Below are 18,588 nucleotides of genomic sequence, written 5' to 3'. Positions count from 1 at the left end.
CAGAATTCTAAACATTTCTGGCCATACAACATTGTCAAATGCCTTTTCGAGGTCTACGAAGGCTATAAATACTTGTTTGTTTTTGGAAATTTGTTTCTCAATTATTAGTCTTAAAGATAAGATTGCTTCCCTCGTCCCTACACCGCTTCTAAAACCGAATTGGTCTTCACTTAGAGTGCTATTCAATTGGTTTTCAACTCTTTTCAAAATTATTCTTATTAGAATTTTTGATGCGTGTGAAAGAAGACTGAGTGTTCGATGGTTTTCACAGTCCATAGTAGATGCTTTCTTAGGTATGGGGAATATGATGCATTTCTGATAGTCTTCAGGAACTTCACCTGTTTTGTATATTTTCTGTATGAGTTGCAGTAATGTAGCTTTCATTTTGTCTCCTGATTTCTTAATTAGTTCAGAAGGTATATCATCAACACCTGCCGCTTTCTTATCTGGTAGTTCTTTTAGTGCTTTTTCAAATTCCTCTTTCAGAATTGTGTCCCCTAGTTCTTCTTTCTCTACTTCTTCGCTTAATTCTATCATATTATCTGTTAGAGGGTCTCCTTGATATAGCTCTTCAATGTATTCTTGCCATCTCTTCAGCGTGTCATATCCAAATAGTACCTTGCCCTCTTTGTTCTTTATAGTTCCTGAAGATTTTACTTTCCGTTTAGCAAAGTTTTGTTTTATTGTTCTGTAGGCCAAGTCAGTTTTTCCTTTAACCATGTTTTCCTCCACCTCTTTACAAATGCTGTTGAGGTAATTTTCTTTTGCTTTCCTAGATTCTCTGTTTATTTGGTTTCTAAGCTTTCTATATTTGTTTTCGCTTTGCTCGTCAAAGGCATTTTTGTATAGTCTTCTTTCTTCCATTAGACAAATTATTTCAGGTGTTATCCACTCTTTCCTGTTTACAGGTTTGGCTTTCCCAATAAATTCTTCTGCTGCTTTATGTATGCCTTCTTTGATTTGTTTCCACTCCTCGTTAGTACTCCCGGGAATAATGTTTGATGCCATCTCATCAGTTTTCCGTGCATAAGGGATCACTAGTTCTTCAGACTTTAGGTTATCTCTGTTCCATACTTTGTTCGTTTTTCTCTCTAATCGCTTGAGTTTGAGTAAGCATTTCATCATTACAAGGTTGTGATCACTATTAATATCCGCAGACGGGTAGCTTCTGCAGTCCTTGATTTGGTTTTTAAAACGCGATTTTACTAATATATAGTCGATTTGGTGTCTTCTAGTATCTCCTGGGGCTTTCCACGTGTACCTTCTTCTTTTATGGTGGTTGAAAAGGGAGTTCGCTATGACCAACTTGTTTTTGGCACAAAATTCAATTAGCCGGCTTCCTCTTTCGTTTCTATCTCCTAGACCATATTTCCCTACAATTCCGTCAACTTCCTCTTCTCCAACACTAGCATTCCAATCTCCCATTATAATTAAGTTCTCTTCACCTTTAACATAATTTATAACTTTGTTGATGTCTTCATACACTGTTTCTATTACATCGTCTTCTTCTGCCGATGTCGGCATATAGACTTGTACTATTACCGTGTTCTTTGGTTTGGTTCCAATTTTGACTAGTATTATCCTAGAGTTAAATTGCACATATCCTGTGACTAGATTCCCGAGTTTTCCTTTTAGAATTATTCCAACTCCACCGATTCCAGTTGTTCCTTGGTTAGTACCTGTATGAATGATACGATAATTTCCTGATCTGAAGTCTCCTGGTTCAGGCCATCGCATCTCAGATATTCCTATTATGTCTGTTCCCATTCTGTCCATCTCTAGTTTGAGGTTCTCTAATTTCCCGCATTGGAGGAGTGTTCTTACATTCCATGTTGCTATTTTTAGTGTATTCTTCAACTTTGCCTGACCTTCCATTGTCCCCACCCGGAGATCCGATTGGGGGACTATTACTCCGGATTTATGTTTAACAGAAGATTCTGGCATGGTGCGCTACTGATTCTTGGGATATCTTGAGTGATCTTTAATGCATTAGATAATGTAGACATTACAAATAAAAGAATACTCTTTTTATACCCTAAGAATTCAGTGAGTGTATTTAAATTTAAATTCTTGTACAGATGTAACCCAAGGAATTTGATTGCATCATCTTAATCCAGTCCTTGATTGTGATTTATTTTATTCACCTGGTAAGGTGATTGCTTAATGCAGAAGTGCTCTGCTTGTTTGTTGATATGTGTGGACAAGTAATTCGCATAGAACAGAATCAGGATTGACCCTAAATTTGAGCTTTATTAGTGTACTCAACTAAAATAATTCTATTGTTGGCTCTAGTTAGAATAATAATTTACAGTTAGCTTAAGTGGCAAGCAACCTTTTTACAGTTAGCTTAAGTGGCAAGCAACCTTTTTACAGTTAGCTTAAGTGGCAAGCAACCTTTTTATGTTCTGCTTATATGGTGCAAGCCATTCCAGAGACTTGCCCTAGTCCCATATTTATATGATTTATAGAGAGCAAAGTGAGCTTCATTGACCGAATGCCTTTATAATAATAATAATAATAATAATAATAATAATAATAATAATAATAACAAGGTCGCTGCACTACGCATACATTGATTACCAAAAAGCTTTTGATAGTGTACCCCACTCATGGTTGCTACAGATATTGGAAACATACAAAGTAGATCCTAAATTGATGCAGTTCCTAAACATAGTAATGAAAAATTGGAAAACCACACTTAATATCCAAACAAATTCAAATAATATCACATCACAGCCAATACAGATTAAGTGTGAAATATACCAAGGAGACTCATTAAGTCCTTTCTGGTTCTGTCTTGCTCTGAACCCACTATCCAACATCCTAAATAATACAAATTATGGATATAATATTACTGGAACATACCCACACAAAATCACACATTTGCTATACATGGATGATCTAAAACTACTGGCAGCAACCAATCAACAACTCAACCAATTACTAAAGATAACAGAAGTATTCAGCAATGATATAAGTATGGCTTTTGGAACAGACAAATGTAAGAAAAATAGCATAGTCAAGGGAAAACACACTAAACAAGATGATTACATATTGGATAACCACAGTGACTCCATAGAAGCGATGGAAAAAACAAATGCCTATAAATATCTAGGATACAGACAAAAAATAGGAATAGGTAATACAAATATTAAAGAACTACTAAAAGAAAAATATAGACAAAGACTAACAAAAATACTGAAAACAGAATTGACAACAAGAAACAAGACAAAAGCTATAAATACTTACGCTATACCAATATTGACCTACTCATTTGGAGTAGTGAAATGGAGTAACACAGACCTAGAAGCACTCAATACACTTACACGATCACAATGCCACAAATATAGAATACATCACATACATTCAGCAACAGAAAGATTCACATTAAGCAGAAAGGAAGGAGGAAGGGGATTTATCGACATAAAAAACCTACATTATTGACAGGTAGACAATTTAAGAAAATTCTTTATAGAACGAGCAGAAACTAGCAAAATACACAAAGCAATCACTCATATAAATACATCGGCTACACCATTGCAATTTCATAACCACTTCTACAACCCTTTAGATCACATAACATCAACAAATACGAAGAAAGTAAATTGGAAAAAGAAAACACTACATGGCAAGCACCCGTATCATCCAACACAGCCACACATCGATCAAGACGCATCCAACACATGGCTAAGAAAAGGCAATATACGGTATACAGTGAGACGGAAGGATTCATGATTGCAATACAGGATCAAACAATAAACACCAGATATTACAGCAAGCATATTATTAAAGATCCCAATACCACAACAGATAAATGCAGACTTTGCAAACAACAAATAGAAACAGTAGATCACATCACAAGCAGATGTACACTACTAGCAAACACAGAATACCCCAGAAGACATGACAACATAGCAAAAATAATACATCAAAAACTTGCCATATGACATAAACTAATAAAACAACACGTTCCCACATACAAGTATGTGCCACAAAATGTACTGGAGAATGTTGAATACGAATTATACTGGAACAGAACCATTATAACAGATAAAACAACACCACATAACAAACCTGACATCATACTCACCAATAAAAAGAAGAAATTAACACAATTGAAATATCGATACCCAATACAACAAATATACAGAAGAAAACAGGAGAAAAAATTGAAAAATACATCCAACTGGCTGAGGAAGTCAAGGACATGTGGCATCAGGATAAAGTTGACATTATACCAATTATACTATCAACTACAGGAATCATACCACACAATATCCACCAGTACATCAACGTAATACAGCTACATCCAAACGTATATATACAACAGAGATATGTAATTATTGATACATGATCAATTACCCGAAAGTTCCTAAATGCAATGTAACATATACTGTACAGTTAAAAGGAAGTCACGCTTGATCAAGGTCTGCATCACTTTCCATTTTTAACCAGACATAACACCTGAGAAAGGAAAGAAATAATAATAATAATAATAATAATAATAATAATAATAATAATAATAATAGTAGTAGTAGTAGTAGTAGTAGTAGTAGTAGTAGTAGTAGTATACTTTGCAGTATAATTTGTCATCTCTATTCTCAGATACTTCCAATAAGAGTGAAATAATGGAAACAGAATGGTAGTTTATCATGTCCACCCTTTATCATTTCCCAGACAGATGTTTCACTTCTGCATAGATTAGATTAGACTAGATTAATTATTCATTCCATTGTCCCATAAAAGAGAGAATCCTCCTGGGTGTGGAACATGTCAGATAAACACATTACAAAAATGTAGTTAGAAAAACTTGAGTTTCATTTTTAATGATCCTCAGTCAGTAAACAGTAAAATTATGTATATGAATTAAATTTAAACTTCTAATATTTACAGGTTTAATACTTACATCTGCTTTCATTAAATCCATCATTCAGACATTTGCTAGTTTTTTGGCTATTACAACCATACTTTAACACAATGGGAAAGCATCTCTGTTTGAAAAGAATGCTTGATTATTAAAGTTGGCTGGGAGTGGGGTTGCCTGTGTTACACATGGCTTCAATATCCTTTAGTGTGTATCCTATCCACCCCACCCTGCAAATGCCATCTTAGCAATTTAACGTTTACGGTATCCTGTTTTATATTCTTTAAAACTGTTTGAGGCACTCAGGTTCTTGCTCAAGTTCAAAAGATATATTTAGCCCAGAGCACTTACTTTGAAATAGGACTTTGTGCAAAAATAATTGAAGAACTCTGGTGTATTTTTTTTCCCACTGCCTTTGTCTTAAAATAATTCTGTTGATGCTATTTGTTTTGTTGCCTTCACACCTTAAACATTTGACATTCAAAAATGTCCAAGCAACAACAACAACAGTAAACACAGAAAATGAGTTCAGTATGCTGTATTTTGTATTTTATCACTTCTCAAGTGTCTAGGGCCGGTATTTCATGCAGATCCCAGTAGAATGGCTTTTTGTAGTGGGCAGATGGATATTTTATCAATGCTAATGGTTTTTATGTGCCTTCTAAGATGTTTTGGCACTGCGTATGGTGTGAAAGAACCACTGGGACAACTTTAACTCGTTTTCATGAGAGTCACTGCAGTTAGATTTTCAAGTCTTTGTACCTGGTAAGTTTTTCTAGTTGTTTCTCTTTGATTCTGCTATCACTTAGGATGACATGTCTGTGAGCCACGCTTTCTTTTTTCCACAATTGTTATTTGTGATCTATTACTTTGCAGCATTCAATCAATTTAAGTCTGAAGTCCCACAGTAATTTGGCATATTAGTTTTCGACGATCTTTTCTGGCTTGTGATTCACCAATTCCTTGCTGCCCACAGGTGGTAATTTTGGTATAAGTTCCAGTGGATCTTTTGAGCCACATCTTTACATCCCTGCTTGCAATCGGTCTGAGTGATCTTATTGCAACACATCAAGATATGGTCACTTTTGTCAGCTTCTGTTTAGAGTCTGTACTCTGGGATTTTGCGGATTTCTCGATTCTGGCTTTGATAGCATCAGTTGTGGTGGCTTTTTCCTATAGAGCAAAAATTGGGCCTTCAGTTTCCTTTGTTGAGGTTCTGTTCATCAGCCAAGACCAGGACTTCTCTTTATCTATTTGCCTTCAGTGTCGTCCACACAATGCTTTATTGCGTACACTGTCAGTTCGGTATTGGTGTACACTTTTTGGTATTGATTCTTGGTTTTCTACACCTTCAGAAGCTTTCTGTTGTTGATGTCAATCAGAGCTGATTCTTTGCTATCTTTCCTTAGTCTGTCAATGCATATTTCTCTTATCCACTGTGTGCCTCACTTGCAAGAAACCTCTACTTCCTGCTTTTCTGGGAAAGAACAGTCTGTCAACATCACGGTGAAAGTGGAGTGCATGGTGAATGGTCATGATTTTCATATTTTCCTGTCTGTATTATTCACCTCTGCTTGTGTCCTGTTCACAATGCCTGAAATGATGGGTATGACCCATGTATTTATTGCCTTGATATTATTGTCACCATTCAGTTTGCCATACAAATTTGTTCAAATCCTTTGGGTGTACTCTTTGCTGGCCACTTTTTTACATGCCTGTACTTGCTGTTGCCCATGTGCAAAATGGGTAGAGGCTTGTGGCTAAAGGAACTTTCTGGTTTGTCCATTAGGCATTTTGATGGCTTCACTTTCATTGCTGAAGATTCAAACTGGATTTCAGTGTCAAATTTTCTATAGATCTTCATCATTCATGTGCAGTAAGTGGGATGTTATCTGAGAATTTTTTGCTCTTTAATAGCCTGGGATTTTTTTGTGAAGATGATTGACAGTAGAATAAAGGAAATGAACAACAGTGGTGAAAATGAGTGTCCCTGGTAAGTGTGTTTCTTGATATTAGATAGTCTGTAACTCTTTTTTAACAAATAATTCTGTTTTCCAGTGTTCCATTGCATTTTCTGTAAATTGATTCTGATGATTCTGCTGACCCCCAATAGTTCCCATGCACCTAATGATGCAACTGTGTGTCAGTGAGTCAATCTTTTTTGCAGTCAGTCCACATCATATACAGATTAGTTTTCCAGTTTTTGCAATTTTACACAATCATTTTATTGACCAGGAGCTGGTCTTCTTTTCCCTGCTGCTTCGTTTGCTACCTCTTTGTTATATTGGTATGATGTTATATTCTTCAAGAAAGTCCTGACTTCTGTTGGCTATGATGTCTGTCAGCAACTTGAACATGATAGTCAACAGTGTTATTGTCCCTTTAGCTGAGTCGTTCTGTATTTAAAACATTTTGCCAGTTAGCCATTCACTGATGTTTTGTGTTCTCAGCACTGTGTTACAGATCAGTCATTTTCACATACAGACTGGCCAGGAATTTGAACCAGGAGCTGTGCCATTAATCGTTGGCAAGGGATTTCCAGTTCCTGACTTTCCTCACTCTTTCCTCAATCATTTCAGGTATTACCTTGAGCTGTTGCATTTTCTTAGAAAATTTATTTTCAAAGTCCTTTATCCACCCAACAGTTTTCTTGTAGTCTTTTTCAGTTTCCCAGAGATCTTTTCATAACTTGGCTGTTGCATTTTCTCTGGGTTTTCAACTTTTCTTGCAGCTTGTCGATTCAGTTTCTGGTAGAACTGTGTGTGTTTGGATTGGAAAGTATGATTTTGCCTGTGCTAGATGGTCCTTGTATCTTCTGATTGGACTGAGTGCCTGGCCTTGTATCTTTAAATTTTCTTGACTGTTGCTGTTATTGTTATTACATTATAGTCTATTGAGTATCATGACACTAGAAATTCTTACACTTAGAAGACAATTTGACCTCACTTGTTACTGAAGATGAGCAGTTCCTTGATTAAAGTTGCATTTTCCGCACATTAAATTTCTTTGCTTGGTTTTGGTAGTTCAAAAGTAATTAAGAGTGAAGTTATGTACTGTATTAAATCAATGACCCTAACAATACCAAGGAATTTTCCATAACATACATTACCAGGGGAAAGGGGGAGATTCCTTAATGCTCACCTTCCAAAAAATAAATAAATAAAATTTGTTAATTGTTGTTTAATTATATTTACATTATTCTTTTTAAAGAGGTACTGGAGTGAATATAGGGTCTGGAACCTGAAAATACCTTCTAGCACGCACTTGACAGTATCAACGCCCTTTCAGTAACAAGTACTATTGATTTTATGACCACCACCTATAAAAATTTTGAAATGCAAATTTCATTCATTGTTATTGACTTTTACTTTCAACATACCTTTTAAAGAGCTGCTGATGTGCAAGTAAGACCCTGAACTTAGAAATATTGAGTATGCCATTCAGTGGAAAAAGTGACATCTGCTACTGAGACTTAAATTTTCAGAATAAGTTTAACATATTTTTTCATTATTTTAAAATATAAAGTAAGTGACTAGATTACAATTTTCTCAAAAGGTGGGCATAAAGTAAATCCCCCCTCCCCCACACTTGGTATTGTGGGGGTTAACTCTGCACAGAGTCTCTCAGATATAAACACTCTGTCATTTCCCATGTCGTAATTAATATTTGAGTAAAGAAGTATGTCTGAAGCTCTGTGTGATTTGTTTTATGTACAAAATCTGTTCACTACATTGGAGTTTTGAATTTTCCTACTAATTTTAGTCATCTGTAATTTTTCCTCTGCAAATCAACATTCATTGAGACAAATAAGTTACATGTTTATTCTCGAAAGAATAATTTAAAAATCATTACCTTATAACTCTTGTTTGAAAACACAGCATTTATACCATTAACATTCTAGTGCATAATATACATATTTAACTTGTTTTTATCACTCCAAATTCATTTTTTCGTAGGTAACCTGTAAATCGTACTGTTTTTATGGCTGGAGTTTATCAACCTTTTTGCTATGCAGTTGAGAATTTTGTTGCAGAAATATTACTTACAAAAGTTTCACATTGCATTAATGCACAGACCGATGACCTCGCTGTCTGGTCTCCTTCCCCAAACCAACCATTAATGCACAAAATATGAAAAATGGAAGAGGTCCATAATTAGAATGAAAATGTTCTGCGGGTGAAATAAAATACTGAAAAGAAAATTGAATCATTACTTTATTGGAACATAAAAATACTGCAACAACAATGACTATTTGTACAAATGTAGTGCATGCACAATCAGTATTCACAAACTGTTGCAAAGCAGTAGAAAAAAAAGAGTGTATTAACAAACTAAAAATGCTGTAAAAAAGAAATACAAAAGAAGCATGGATCAAAGACAGGAAAGATATGATAAAATCTGCAGGGAAGTACAATGAGCTTTAAGGTAGTGTAAAAAGAAATACCATAACAAACTATATGAAGCATGTTATAATTTCAAGCTTCCTGGGATCAAGCAAATATATAAAAACGTGAGAGAAATCTCCTACAGATTGGAAAACCACTGCTATTTGTCCCATACTTTAAAACAATGATTCTCTTGTATGTCATAACACTAGAGTAATTGAATTACTCAGTGTTACTTCTAAAATCTTATTGATATGCCTTATGAGCAGACTTGTGCCCAAAATGGAAGAACTGATTAGGGATTACCAGCTTGGCTTATACAAAACCGGTTCCACAATGGATCATTCTACAGTCTGCCAAAAATAACTCAGAAGGCTCAGGAATTTCATACAGATGTCCACACATTGTTATCCCCCCACCCCCCAATACGGCTATGACAGAATACACTGACAGGCACTTCTAAACATAATGACACATCATGAAATACTTTGAAAATTATTCAGATTAGTTAATATATGTATGGAAGAAACTCTATGCTAAATAAAGACACTGCTAGAAAAAGTGGTAAGTTTTACACTGGACTAAGTCAAGGAGACTCAATTTAACCTTATTTTAGAGAAGATTGGTATAATATTTGTGAAACCTGACCCCCAATGGAATCAAACTGCAGAATATAAAACTGTTACTAGACACCATCCATGCAGATGATATAGAGTTGATAAGAAGTTCAAGGCTAAAAGAAACAGAATGATGTAAAATTGTCAAGGAAACAGAACTATGTACTAATGAGGAGAAGACAGAGTACTTGGTGAACCAAGAGAACACTTTACTGTGTACCAAAATCTTAAGAAAAGAATGTTCAACAAAACTTCAAAGTGCATTTTAATCCATTAATACTATAATGACAGCATAATTACATAGATTTGAAGCTATAATGATTAAGAAACGTTACTATAATTTGAAAAGAAATATATAGAAAGATTTTTAGACCTGATGGATGGAATGAGGACATAGGCTCTGTTGTACTGGAGGCAGAGGGCAGATTTCAGTTCTTTGGCAGGACACTGTAGTTGGTCTACGAAGGTGTCTACTGACAAAATACTTGGGTGTCCCATCTTAGAATAATGCTCAAGTGTGTGGGACGCATACCAAATAGGTTGAATGGGGATATTGAACGTATAAACAGAAAGGTGATCTAAATGATTAATGGAAAATCTCATATAAAGATGTGAAACAAATACTAACAAAGAGATATAGGGGCTGGCCAGTACTTACCTCAGCTCAGTACAGCCGATAGATACACATAAAACAGAACTGAAAATTTACGTTCCTAGTTTTCGGAACAAATGTTCCTTCATCGGGGAGGAGAGAGGGGAAAGAAAGGGAAGAAGGGAAAGGAGATTCAGTTACTCACAACCCAGGTTATGAAGCAACAGGGAAAGGAAAATAGGGAGGGTAGCAAGGATGGAGGCATGGTTGTCAGAGGGAAGCCAAAGATATTCTACTCAGGAACGTAAATTTTCGGTTCTGTTTTATGTGTATCTATTGGCTGTACTGAGCTGAGGTAAGTACTGGCCAGCCCCTCTATCTCTTTGTTACTATAAACAGAAAGGCAGCACGAATGGTCACAAATTTGGAAATCTTGTATAATACAGTAAGGCTAATGCATTAGACAGAAAGAAATGATAAAGGCTGTGGAGATGATGTGTGGCCGCTCTGAGAGCTGCACTGCATCTCACAACTATCACTCGATTTGTTGTGTGTGTGTGTGTGTGCGTGTGTGTGTGCGTGTGTGCGTGTGTGTGTGTGGTATTAATATCGTAATGTTGTAAACTGAAACCTATTGTAGAAAAATTCATATGCAATTACGTATAATGTTAGTATCTTTTATTCATAATGACATAGTAATTTTCTTACAGTTTCTTTCCTGAAAGTCATATGACATTTAACTTGAATTGTTAAAGTTCCTTTGAACAACGATGGCGTTGATACAGAGGCATTTAAGAAAATTGCTCTTGAAGAAAAAAGTAAAGGGAAATGGATGACAGATGAGCAAAGACCATTCTGGGCTGTGTTGTACACTATCCCTCTATTTCACAATCCTACTGGCATAACTATGTCGGAAGGTATGTAAAAGTTTTCTCTTTTTTTGTATCATTTGAGTGTCAAGTGTATTTGAAGTGATAAGGAGCATTAAATCTTAGAGTGTGGGATAAGATGATAAATTCTCCACAGTTGTTTTACATGTTGTTTTCTCTTAATTTGCATCTTAATCTCTAAGATAGTTCCCATTTTCATCCTTAACATTCTTTATATTTGAAATTTCCTACTTGTTGTGACAACAGTGAGCCAGCATTCTACAAAATTATTACATGTTAAGTGATTAATCCACAGTATTTATTGCAGAAACTACATACTCATTTTTCTTGGTAGATATTGCTCACTCCTCCAGCTTTAAACAGCTTGCCAAGTGTAAGTTTTTAGGCTTTTGTGACTGTTGCCAGTTTCCACAAAATCCTTCACAGTCTGAAGTAACTTCTGCAGAGCAAATAAAATTGGATCATGTTCATTTTCTACCAGAGAGTGGTTAGGGAACTTGATTCATTATATGATGATGCCTGCCTTATGCAATATGGTAGTTGTGTAAGACTCAGCATTGCCTTTATGGCACAGTGGTGTAGGGACCAAGGCAAAAATAATTGGTCAACTGCTTGCATGAACTCCTCAAAAGCCGGCCGGTGTGGCCGAGCGATTCTAGGTGCTACAGTCTGGAACCGCGCGACCAGTACGGTCACAGGTTTGAATCCTGCCTCGAGCATGGATGTGTGTGATGTCTTTAGGTTAGTTAGGTTTAAGTAATTCTAAGTTCTAGGGGACCGATGACCTCAGCAGTTAAGTCCCAGAGTGCTCAGAGCCATTTGAACTCCTCAAAATAGCACTATGCTGTGAAGAAACCCAAAATGAATGCCAGTAATGACACCTGTCAATGAGGTGTATCTCCAGTTCAACATTTGTGAGGAAACTGTCATTTGCTGTTGCACTGGGTCATTTGACCAGCCTCTGCCATAGAGGAGCGATCTTACAGACAGGATGAGCAACAGTATGTGACTGCTGATGACATTGTAGTGTATGGGGAAAGTTAAGTTGTTGAATGACTGTTGGGCAATACAGGATGATCTAGACAGGATTTCTACCTGGTTTGAAGAGTGGCAGCATTCTCCAAATGTGAGAAAATATATGTTAATGTAGATGAGTTGGAAAACCAATCTTGTAATGATCAAATACAGAATTAGTGGTGTGCTGCTTGACAGTCACATCGATTAAATAACTAGACATAATATTGCAAAGCAATATAAAATGGAACAAGCATGTAAGGATTGTAGTAGGAATGGCAAATGGTCGACTTCTGTTTGTTGGAAGAATTTTAGGAGAAAGAGCAGGCACATGGGAGGAGAGGTTTACTAGTTATCAGTAGCTCCAGTGTTCAGCACGTTGTGAGTCCTCTTAGGGAAAGAGTGTCAAGGTCCGGAAAGAATTCCAATGTTCACCCAGTATGTCAGCCAAGGGAGATGGAGCTGGGAGCTTCATGTGAGAGATGGAGGAGGCCTTACCTGTGGCTACAGAGTTTGAAGGTTGCAGTAGTTTGCAAGTTGTTGCTCATGTCAGTGCCAGTGACACCTATCACGTGGGTTCTGAGGACATATTCTGTTTCTATGGGTGGCTGGCAGAAGTGGTGAAGACTGCTGGTCTAGTTTGCGGGGATCATGGTGCAAGCAGAAGTTATATTTTGTAGCATTTTACCCAGAGTCAATTGGAGTCCTCTGGTTTGGGGCTGAGTGGAGGCTCTCAACCAGGTCTCTGTTGATTTTGTGCATATTTCTGGACCTGAGTTATGGGGTGTAGATGATAGGTCTGGGGTGCATAACACAAAAGAAGCAGCTACTTAGGTAGTGGAGTACTTGTGGGGTGCGCATGGAGGCTTTTTGGGCAGAGACACTTAGCCTGTTAAAATTCTAACAGTAAATTGTCAAAGTATTCATAACAAAGTTCCAGAGCGTACTGCCCTCCAGGAAATTTGTCGCATTCAAATTATTTTTGGAAATAGAGCTGGCAAAACCAGAAGTGGTAAACTCTGAAATACGAGGGTCACTCCAAAAGAAATGCACACTATTTTGTTTTAAATCCATCTTTTATTCTACATGTTTGAAGGCTTTACAGTGTGTAGATACATCCTGTAGGAACAATATTTTCATTTCTCGACATATTTTCCATCCATCTCAACTGCCTTACGCCATCTTGGAACCAGCACCTGTATACCCACACGGTAAAATTCTGGACCAACCTGTTGGAGCCACTGTTCGGCACAAGGGAGTACACAAGGGAGTCATGACCTTCAAACCTTGTTCCACGAAGAGAGTCTTTCAGGTTCCCAAAGAGATGATAGTTACATGGAGCCAGGTCAGGACTGTAAGGTGAGTGTTTCAGTGTTGTCCATCCGAGTTTTGTGATTGCTTCCATGGTTTTTTGACTGACATGTGGCCGTGCATTGTTGTACGACAGCAAAACATCCTACTTTTGCTGATGTGGTCGAACATGACTCAGTCGAGCTTGAAGTTTCTTCAGTGTCGTCACATATGCATCAGAATTTATGGTGGTTCCACTTGGCATGATGTCCACAAGCAAGAGTCCTTCAGAATGGAAAACACTGTAGCCATAACTTTTCCAGCAGAAGGTGTGGTTTCGAATTTTTTTTTCTTGGGTGAATTTTCATGATGCCACTCCATTGATTGCCTCTTCGTCTCTGGTGAAAAATGATGGAGCCATGTTTCATCACCTGTCACAATTCTTCCAAGAAATTCATCTCCACCATTCTCGTACTGTTCCAAAAGTTCGCTGCATACCGTTTTTCTTGTTTCTTTGTGAGCCACTGTCAACATCCTGGGAACCCACCTGGCACAAACCTTTTTCAACGCCAACACTTTCAGTATTCTGCAAACACTTCCTTCCTCCATCCCAACGTAGTGTGACAATTTGTTCACTGTGATGTGTCTGTCAGCTGTCACCAATTTGTTAACTCTCTGCACATTGTCTGGAGTGTGTGCAGTACGAGGTCTGCCGCTGCGAGGACAATCCTCAATATTGCCGTGCCCGCTTTCATCAAGTAACCTGCTTGCCCACCGACTAACTGTGCTGTGATCGAAAGCAGCATCTCCATACACCTTTTTCAACCTCTTGTGAATGTTTCCTACTGTCTCATTTTCACAGCACAGGAATTCTATGACAGCATGTTGCTTCTGACGAACGTCAAGTGCAGCAGCCATCTTGAAGACATGCTGTGACGGCGCCACTCACGGGAACAGGTTGAACTAAGTTTGAAAACAAGCAGGAAGGATGTATCTATACACTGTAAAACTTTCACTCATGCAGAATGAAAACTGTATTTTTACAAAAATAGTGTGCATTTCTTTTGGAGTGACCCTCGTCTGTAGCAAGGTGTGGAACTTACATTGAAAAGACAGGTTAGACATTATAAGAGGAGGAGCATTACAGCTGTCACCAAAGATATTGTGTGCACTTAGTTTGAAATTGAATTGGACTTTGAAATTATCTGGACACCATTAACAGGCCTAGGTGAGCTCAAGTTAATTATTGGATGTGTTTATCTGCCACGTGATTTCACCATAACAGTTGTAGAATCATTCGAGAAAAATCTATGCTCAGTAGTGTGTTAATACCCAGATCATGCAGTATTAGTTGCTGGTTACTGAGTATAGACAGGCATGTCTATGGATTTACTGTAGATGGTATGGAAAGACAGTCTTGTGAATTACTTTTGAACACATCTTCCAAAAACTGCCTTGAACAACTAGTTGGATGATACATACACAGACGTTTTGGCTGCAAACAGCCTGACACTATCGACAGTGTTAGTATAGAGACAGGGATTAGTTATCAGGATGTAATCATAGTGATGATAGGTACTAAAAAATTAACAAATCTGTCAAGATGGCTAAGAGAGTATTTATGCCAGAAAAAGCAGATAAGCAGTTATTAGCATCTCACTTAGACAACAAATTGACATCAGTTAGCTCCAGTATGATCAGTTTAAAATGATTGTACATCACACTCTGAAGACATACTATATGACAAGTAAATGGATTAAGGATGGAAAGGATACTTTGTGATTTAATACTCAGATTGGGAAAATACTGACAAAATGGACATTGTTGCCCTCTTGATTCAAAAAGAATGCACAAATGTTGATAGGCACAAATTTCTATTAAATTCTGCCTATGTAAGATAATGAAGGTGTGAAGTCTACACCATCTTCCACGATCGTACCTTAGTGAAAGATCTTGCTGAGAAACCAATAAGATTCTGGACACACATAAAATCACTAGGCAGGTTGAAGGCTTCTATCCAGTTGCTTGTCGACCAGTCTGTGGTGGCCACAGAAGACAGCAAAAAGAAAGGTGAAGTTTAAATTTCACATTTTAGAAATCATTTATGCAAGAGGATTGTACTGACGTACCATTGTTTCATTCCCATACAGATTCTCACATATAGGATGGATATAGATACGGGCATCCGTGACATAGAGAAGCAACTGAAAGAGTTGAAAACTAATAAATAACAGGTCCAGATGGAATCCCTGTCAGATTTTGCAGAGAGCTCTTTGACACTGGCCCCTTACTTATCGTGAATATCTCACACAGCAAAAAGTTCCAAGTGAATGGAAAAATGGGCAGGTGACTCCTGCATATAAGAAAGGTAAAAGATTGGACCCATATTATTATAGACAAATATCCTTAACATCAGTTTGCTGCAGAATTCTCGAACACATCCCGAGTTCGAATATAATGCATTTCCTTGAGACGGAAAGCTTCTGTTAACAAATCAGTGTGAATTCAGAAAGTGTTGCTTGTGTGAAACTTGACCGTGTTCGCTGTTGGTGAAGGTGCGAGCATTCAGTTTGGGTTCTAAGATATGAGAGTGGCTCGAAGACTTTTTAAGTTACAAAATCCAGTACATTGCCCTCGGTGGTGAGTACTCATTAGAGACGAGGAATCATCAAGAGTGCCCCTGGTAAGTGTGATAGAACTTGCTCTTATTCTCTATATACATAAAAGATCTGAAGGACAGGGTGAGCAGTAATTTATAGCTGTTTGCTGATGTATGGGAAGGTGTTGTCATTGAGTGATTTTAGGTGTGTACAGTATGACACAGTATTTCTAATTGGTGTGATGAATGGTAGCTTCCTGTAAATGTAGGAAAAAGTAAGTTAATGTGGATGAGGGGGGGGATGGATGAGGGGGGAAAACAATCCTATAATGTTTAAATATAGCATTAGCAGGATGCTGTGTGACACAGTCACATCACTTAAATATCTAGACGTTATGTTACAATGTGGTATGAAATGGGGTGAGCACATCAGGACGGTAGTAGGGAGGGCGAATACTTGACTTCACTTTACTTGGCGAATTTTGGGAAAATGTAGCTCATCCATAAAGGTGTTGGCATACAGAACACCAGTGTGACCCAGGGTTGAGTACTGCTAGAGTATTTGAGATCTGCACCAGGTCAGATTAAAGGAAGATATCAAATCAATTCAGAGGCGTGCTGCTAGATTTGTCAACAGTTGTTTCAAGCAGCATGCAAGCATAACGGAGATGCTTCATGAACTCAAAAGAGAATTCCTGGAGAGAAGATGCTCTTTTCATAAGGCAATATTGCAGAAATTCAGAGGTCGAGGCTGGCTGCAGAACGATGCTGCTGCTTCCAGTGTGCATTTCTAATAAAGACCACGAAGATAAGATGTTAGTAATTAGGGCTCTTACAAAGGCTTTTAGACAGTCATTTTTTCTTTACTCTGTTTGCAAATGGAGCAAGAAAGGTAATGACTAGTAGTGATGCAAGGTGACCTCTGCCATGCACCACATGATGCCTTGTAGAATAAGTATGTAAATGTAGAGAAAAATGGATACATTAGTGAACACATACTACCAATGCGATTCTATTCTAGCATTTTCTTACATTGCTAGTTAGACAGGGCAAGGTAATGTAAAGGCCAGTGGAGGAAAACTGTGAAAAGATATTTGAGAATGGTACAACAAGACACAATAGTCCATTATAGGTTACACAGGTCCCTTTTCCTTAAAGAAAGACAATGGTTTTTTCAGAGCCTGTTAGAAGTTTCAAGGTGTAGTCTGTTTAGGTTTCACACACATTTCATAAATAGAGTGAGGTCGTCTCATCTCCTACTTTGGACATATACAGTGGTTGTATTATCTCCACTCACAAGTTCCACAACAAATCAGAAGGAGCTATAAATTTCATATGGGTCCATTGCAGACCTTTCCATTACTCACTTTCTAGCTGCTAGTCTCACATGTTACCCTTTTCCTAGTAAAATACACATTCTGAAGCTGCTGCCACAATTAATGCAGGTGTAGCAGTAGCAGATCCATGATATATATGCATAATGGACTTTTATAGCTTTCCAGACTAAATGAACATTACAGTGCACGAGACACTGAGGTGTCAGACATGAAAGTGGGTGTCCAGAATGGCTATTTTGGGAGGAAATTACAGGCTGGATGCCAGTCTAGGAGATTTGAACCAAAATACAATTGAATAGGAAGATAGAGATATGGCGTTTTACATCAAGTTCTGGTGGAGACCGGCCATGGAACATAGAGCTGGAGGCTCTATCTCCTAAGAGTGTCATCTGTGCTACTTGAAAGCTGGATACTAAGAGAGAGTCACCTCTGTGCTTTGCTCTCCACGACCTCCCACTCCCCTCACATCTCCCCATTGGCTAGTCGGTAGCATGGGTATGCAGTGTGTGCAGCAGAGGGGCTGGAAGGGTGAAATGATTCTAACTTCAGCAACTAAAAAAATATGTGGCACAGTGGCAGCTTTACACAGTTCTTGGCATATAGACACTGTAGAGACTGGTGCTTGGAGTGTGTTTGATAGTCCTAATGGGAAGCAATAGTATGAAATTAAAAAAAAAAAAAAAAAAAAAAAAAAAAAAAGTGACAAAGTCTCTAAAATATTTTTGACTGCCTGGCACACAGTATAATGATGACTCTATACTTTTCAAGTTTGTATCAGAGATATGAACTCCCAGTTCAGCAAACCAATAACATCTCAACTTTCCAAATATGATTTATGTATCTAAAAGTGTTGTGAAAGAATGTTAAGTTTTGGTACACATCTGCAGTGATGCAAACTTGAAGTTCCTGTGTAGGCTCATTCATGCTGAGTCTGGCCTTGAGTATTTCTCCATACAGACACCTTCTAAAAACAGTTCACAAAATACTTATTTTTCTCCAT

General features: G+C 37.5%; 1 protein-coding gene across 2 annotated transcripts in view; it reads left to right on the top strand.

Moving 5' to 3' along the window:
- The window catches only part of LOC126187289 (2-aminoadipate transaminase), a 66,212-nt gene that overhangs the window by 27,362 nt on the left and 20,262 nt on the right, over positions 1-18,588 (top strand). For both annotated transcript variants that reach the window (XM_049928291.1, XM_049928283.1), the window contains one exon: positions 11,214-11,375. In XM_049928291.1, the coding sequence (XP_049784248.1) occupies positions 11,214-11,375 (162 nt within the window). The remainder of the gene's footprint in view (positions 1-11,213; positions 11,376-18,588) is intronic.

This window comes from Schistocerca cancellata, chromosome 1 (genome assembly GCF_023864275.1).
Source record: "Schistocerca cancellata isolate TAMUIC-IGC-003103 chromosome 1, iqSchCanc2.1, whole genome shotgun sequence".
In the NCBI taxonomy this organism is placed as follows: Eukaryota; Metazoa; Arthropoda; class Insecta; order Orthoptera; family Acrididae; genus Schistocerca; species Schistocerca cancellata.
This window is presented reverse-complemented; position numbering and strand designations above follow the sequence as displayed.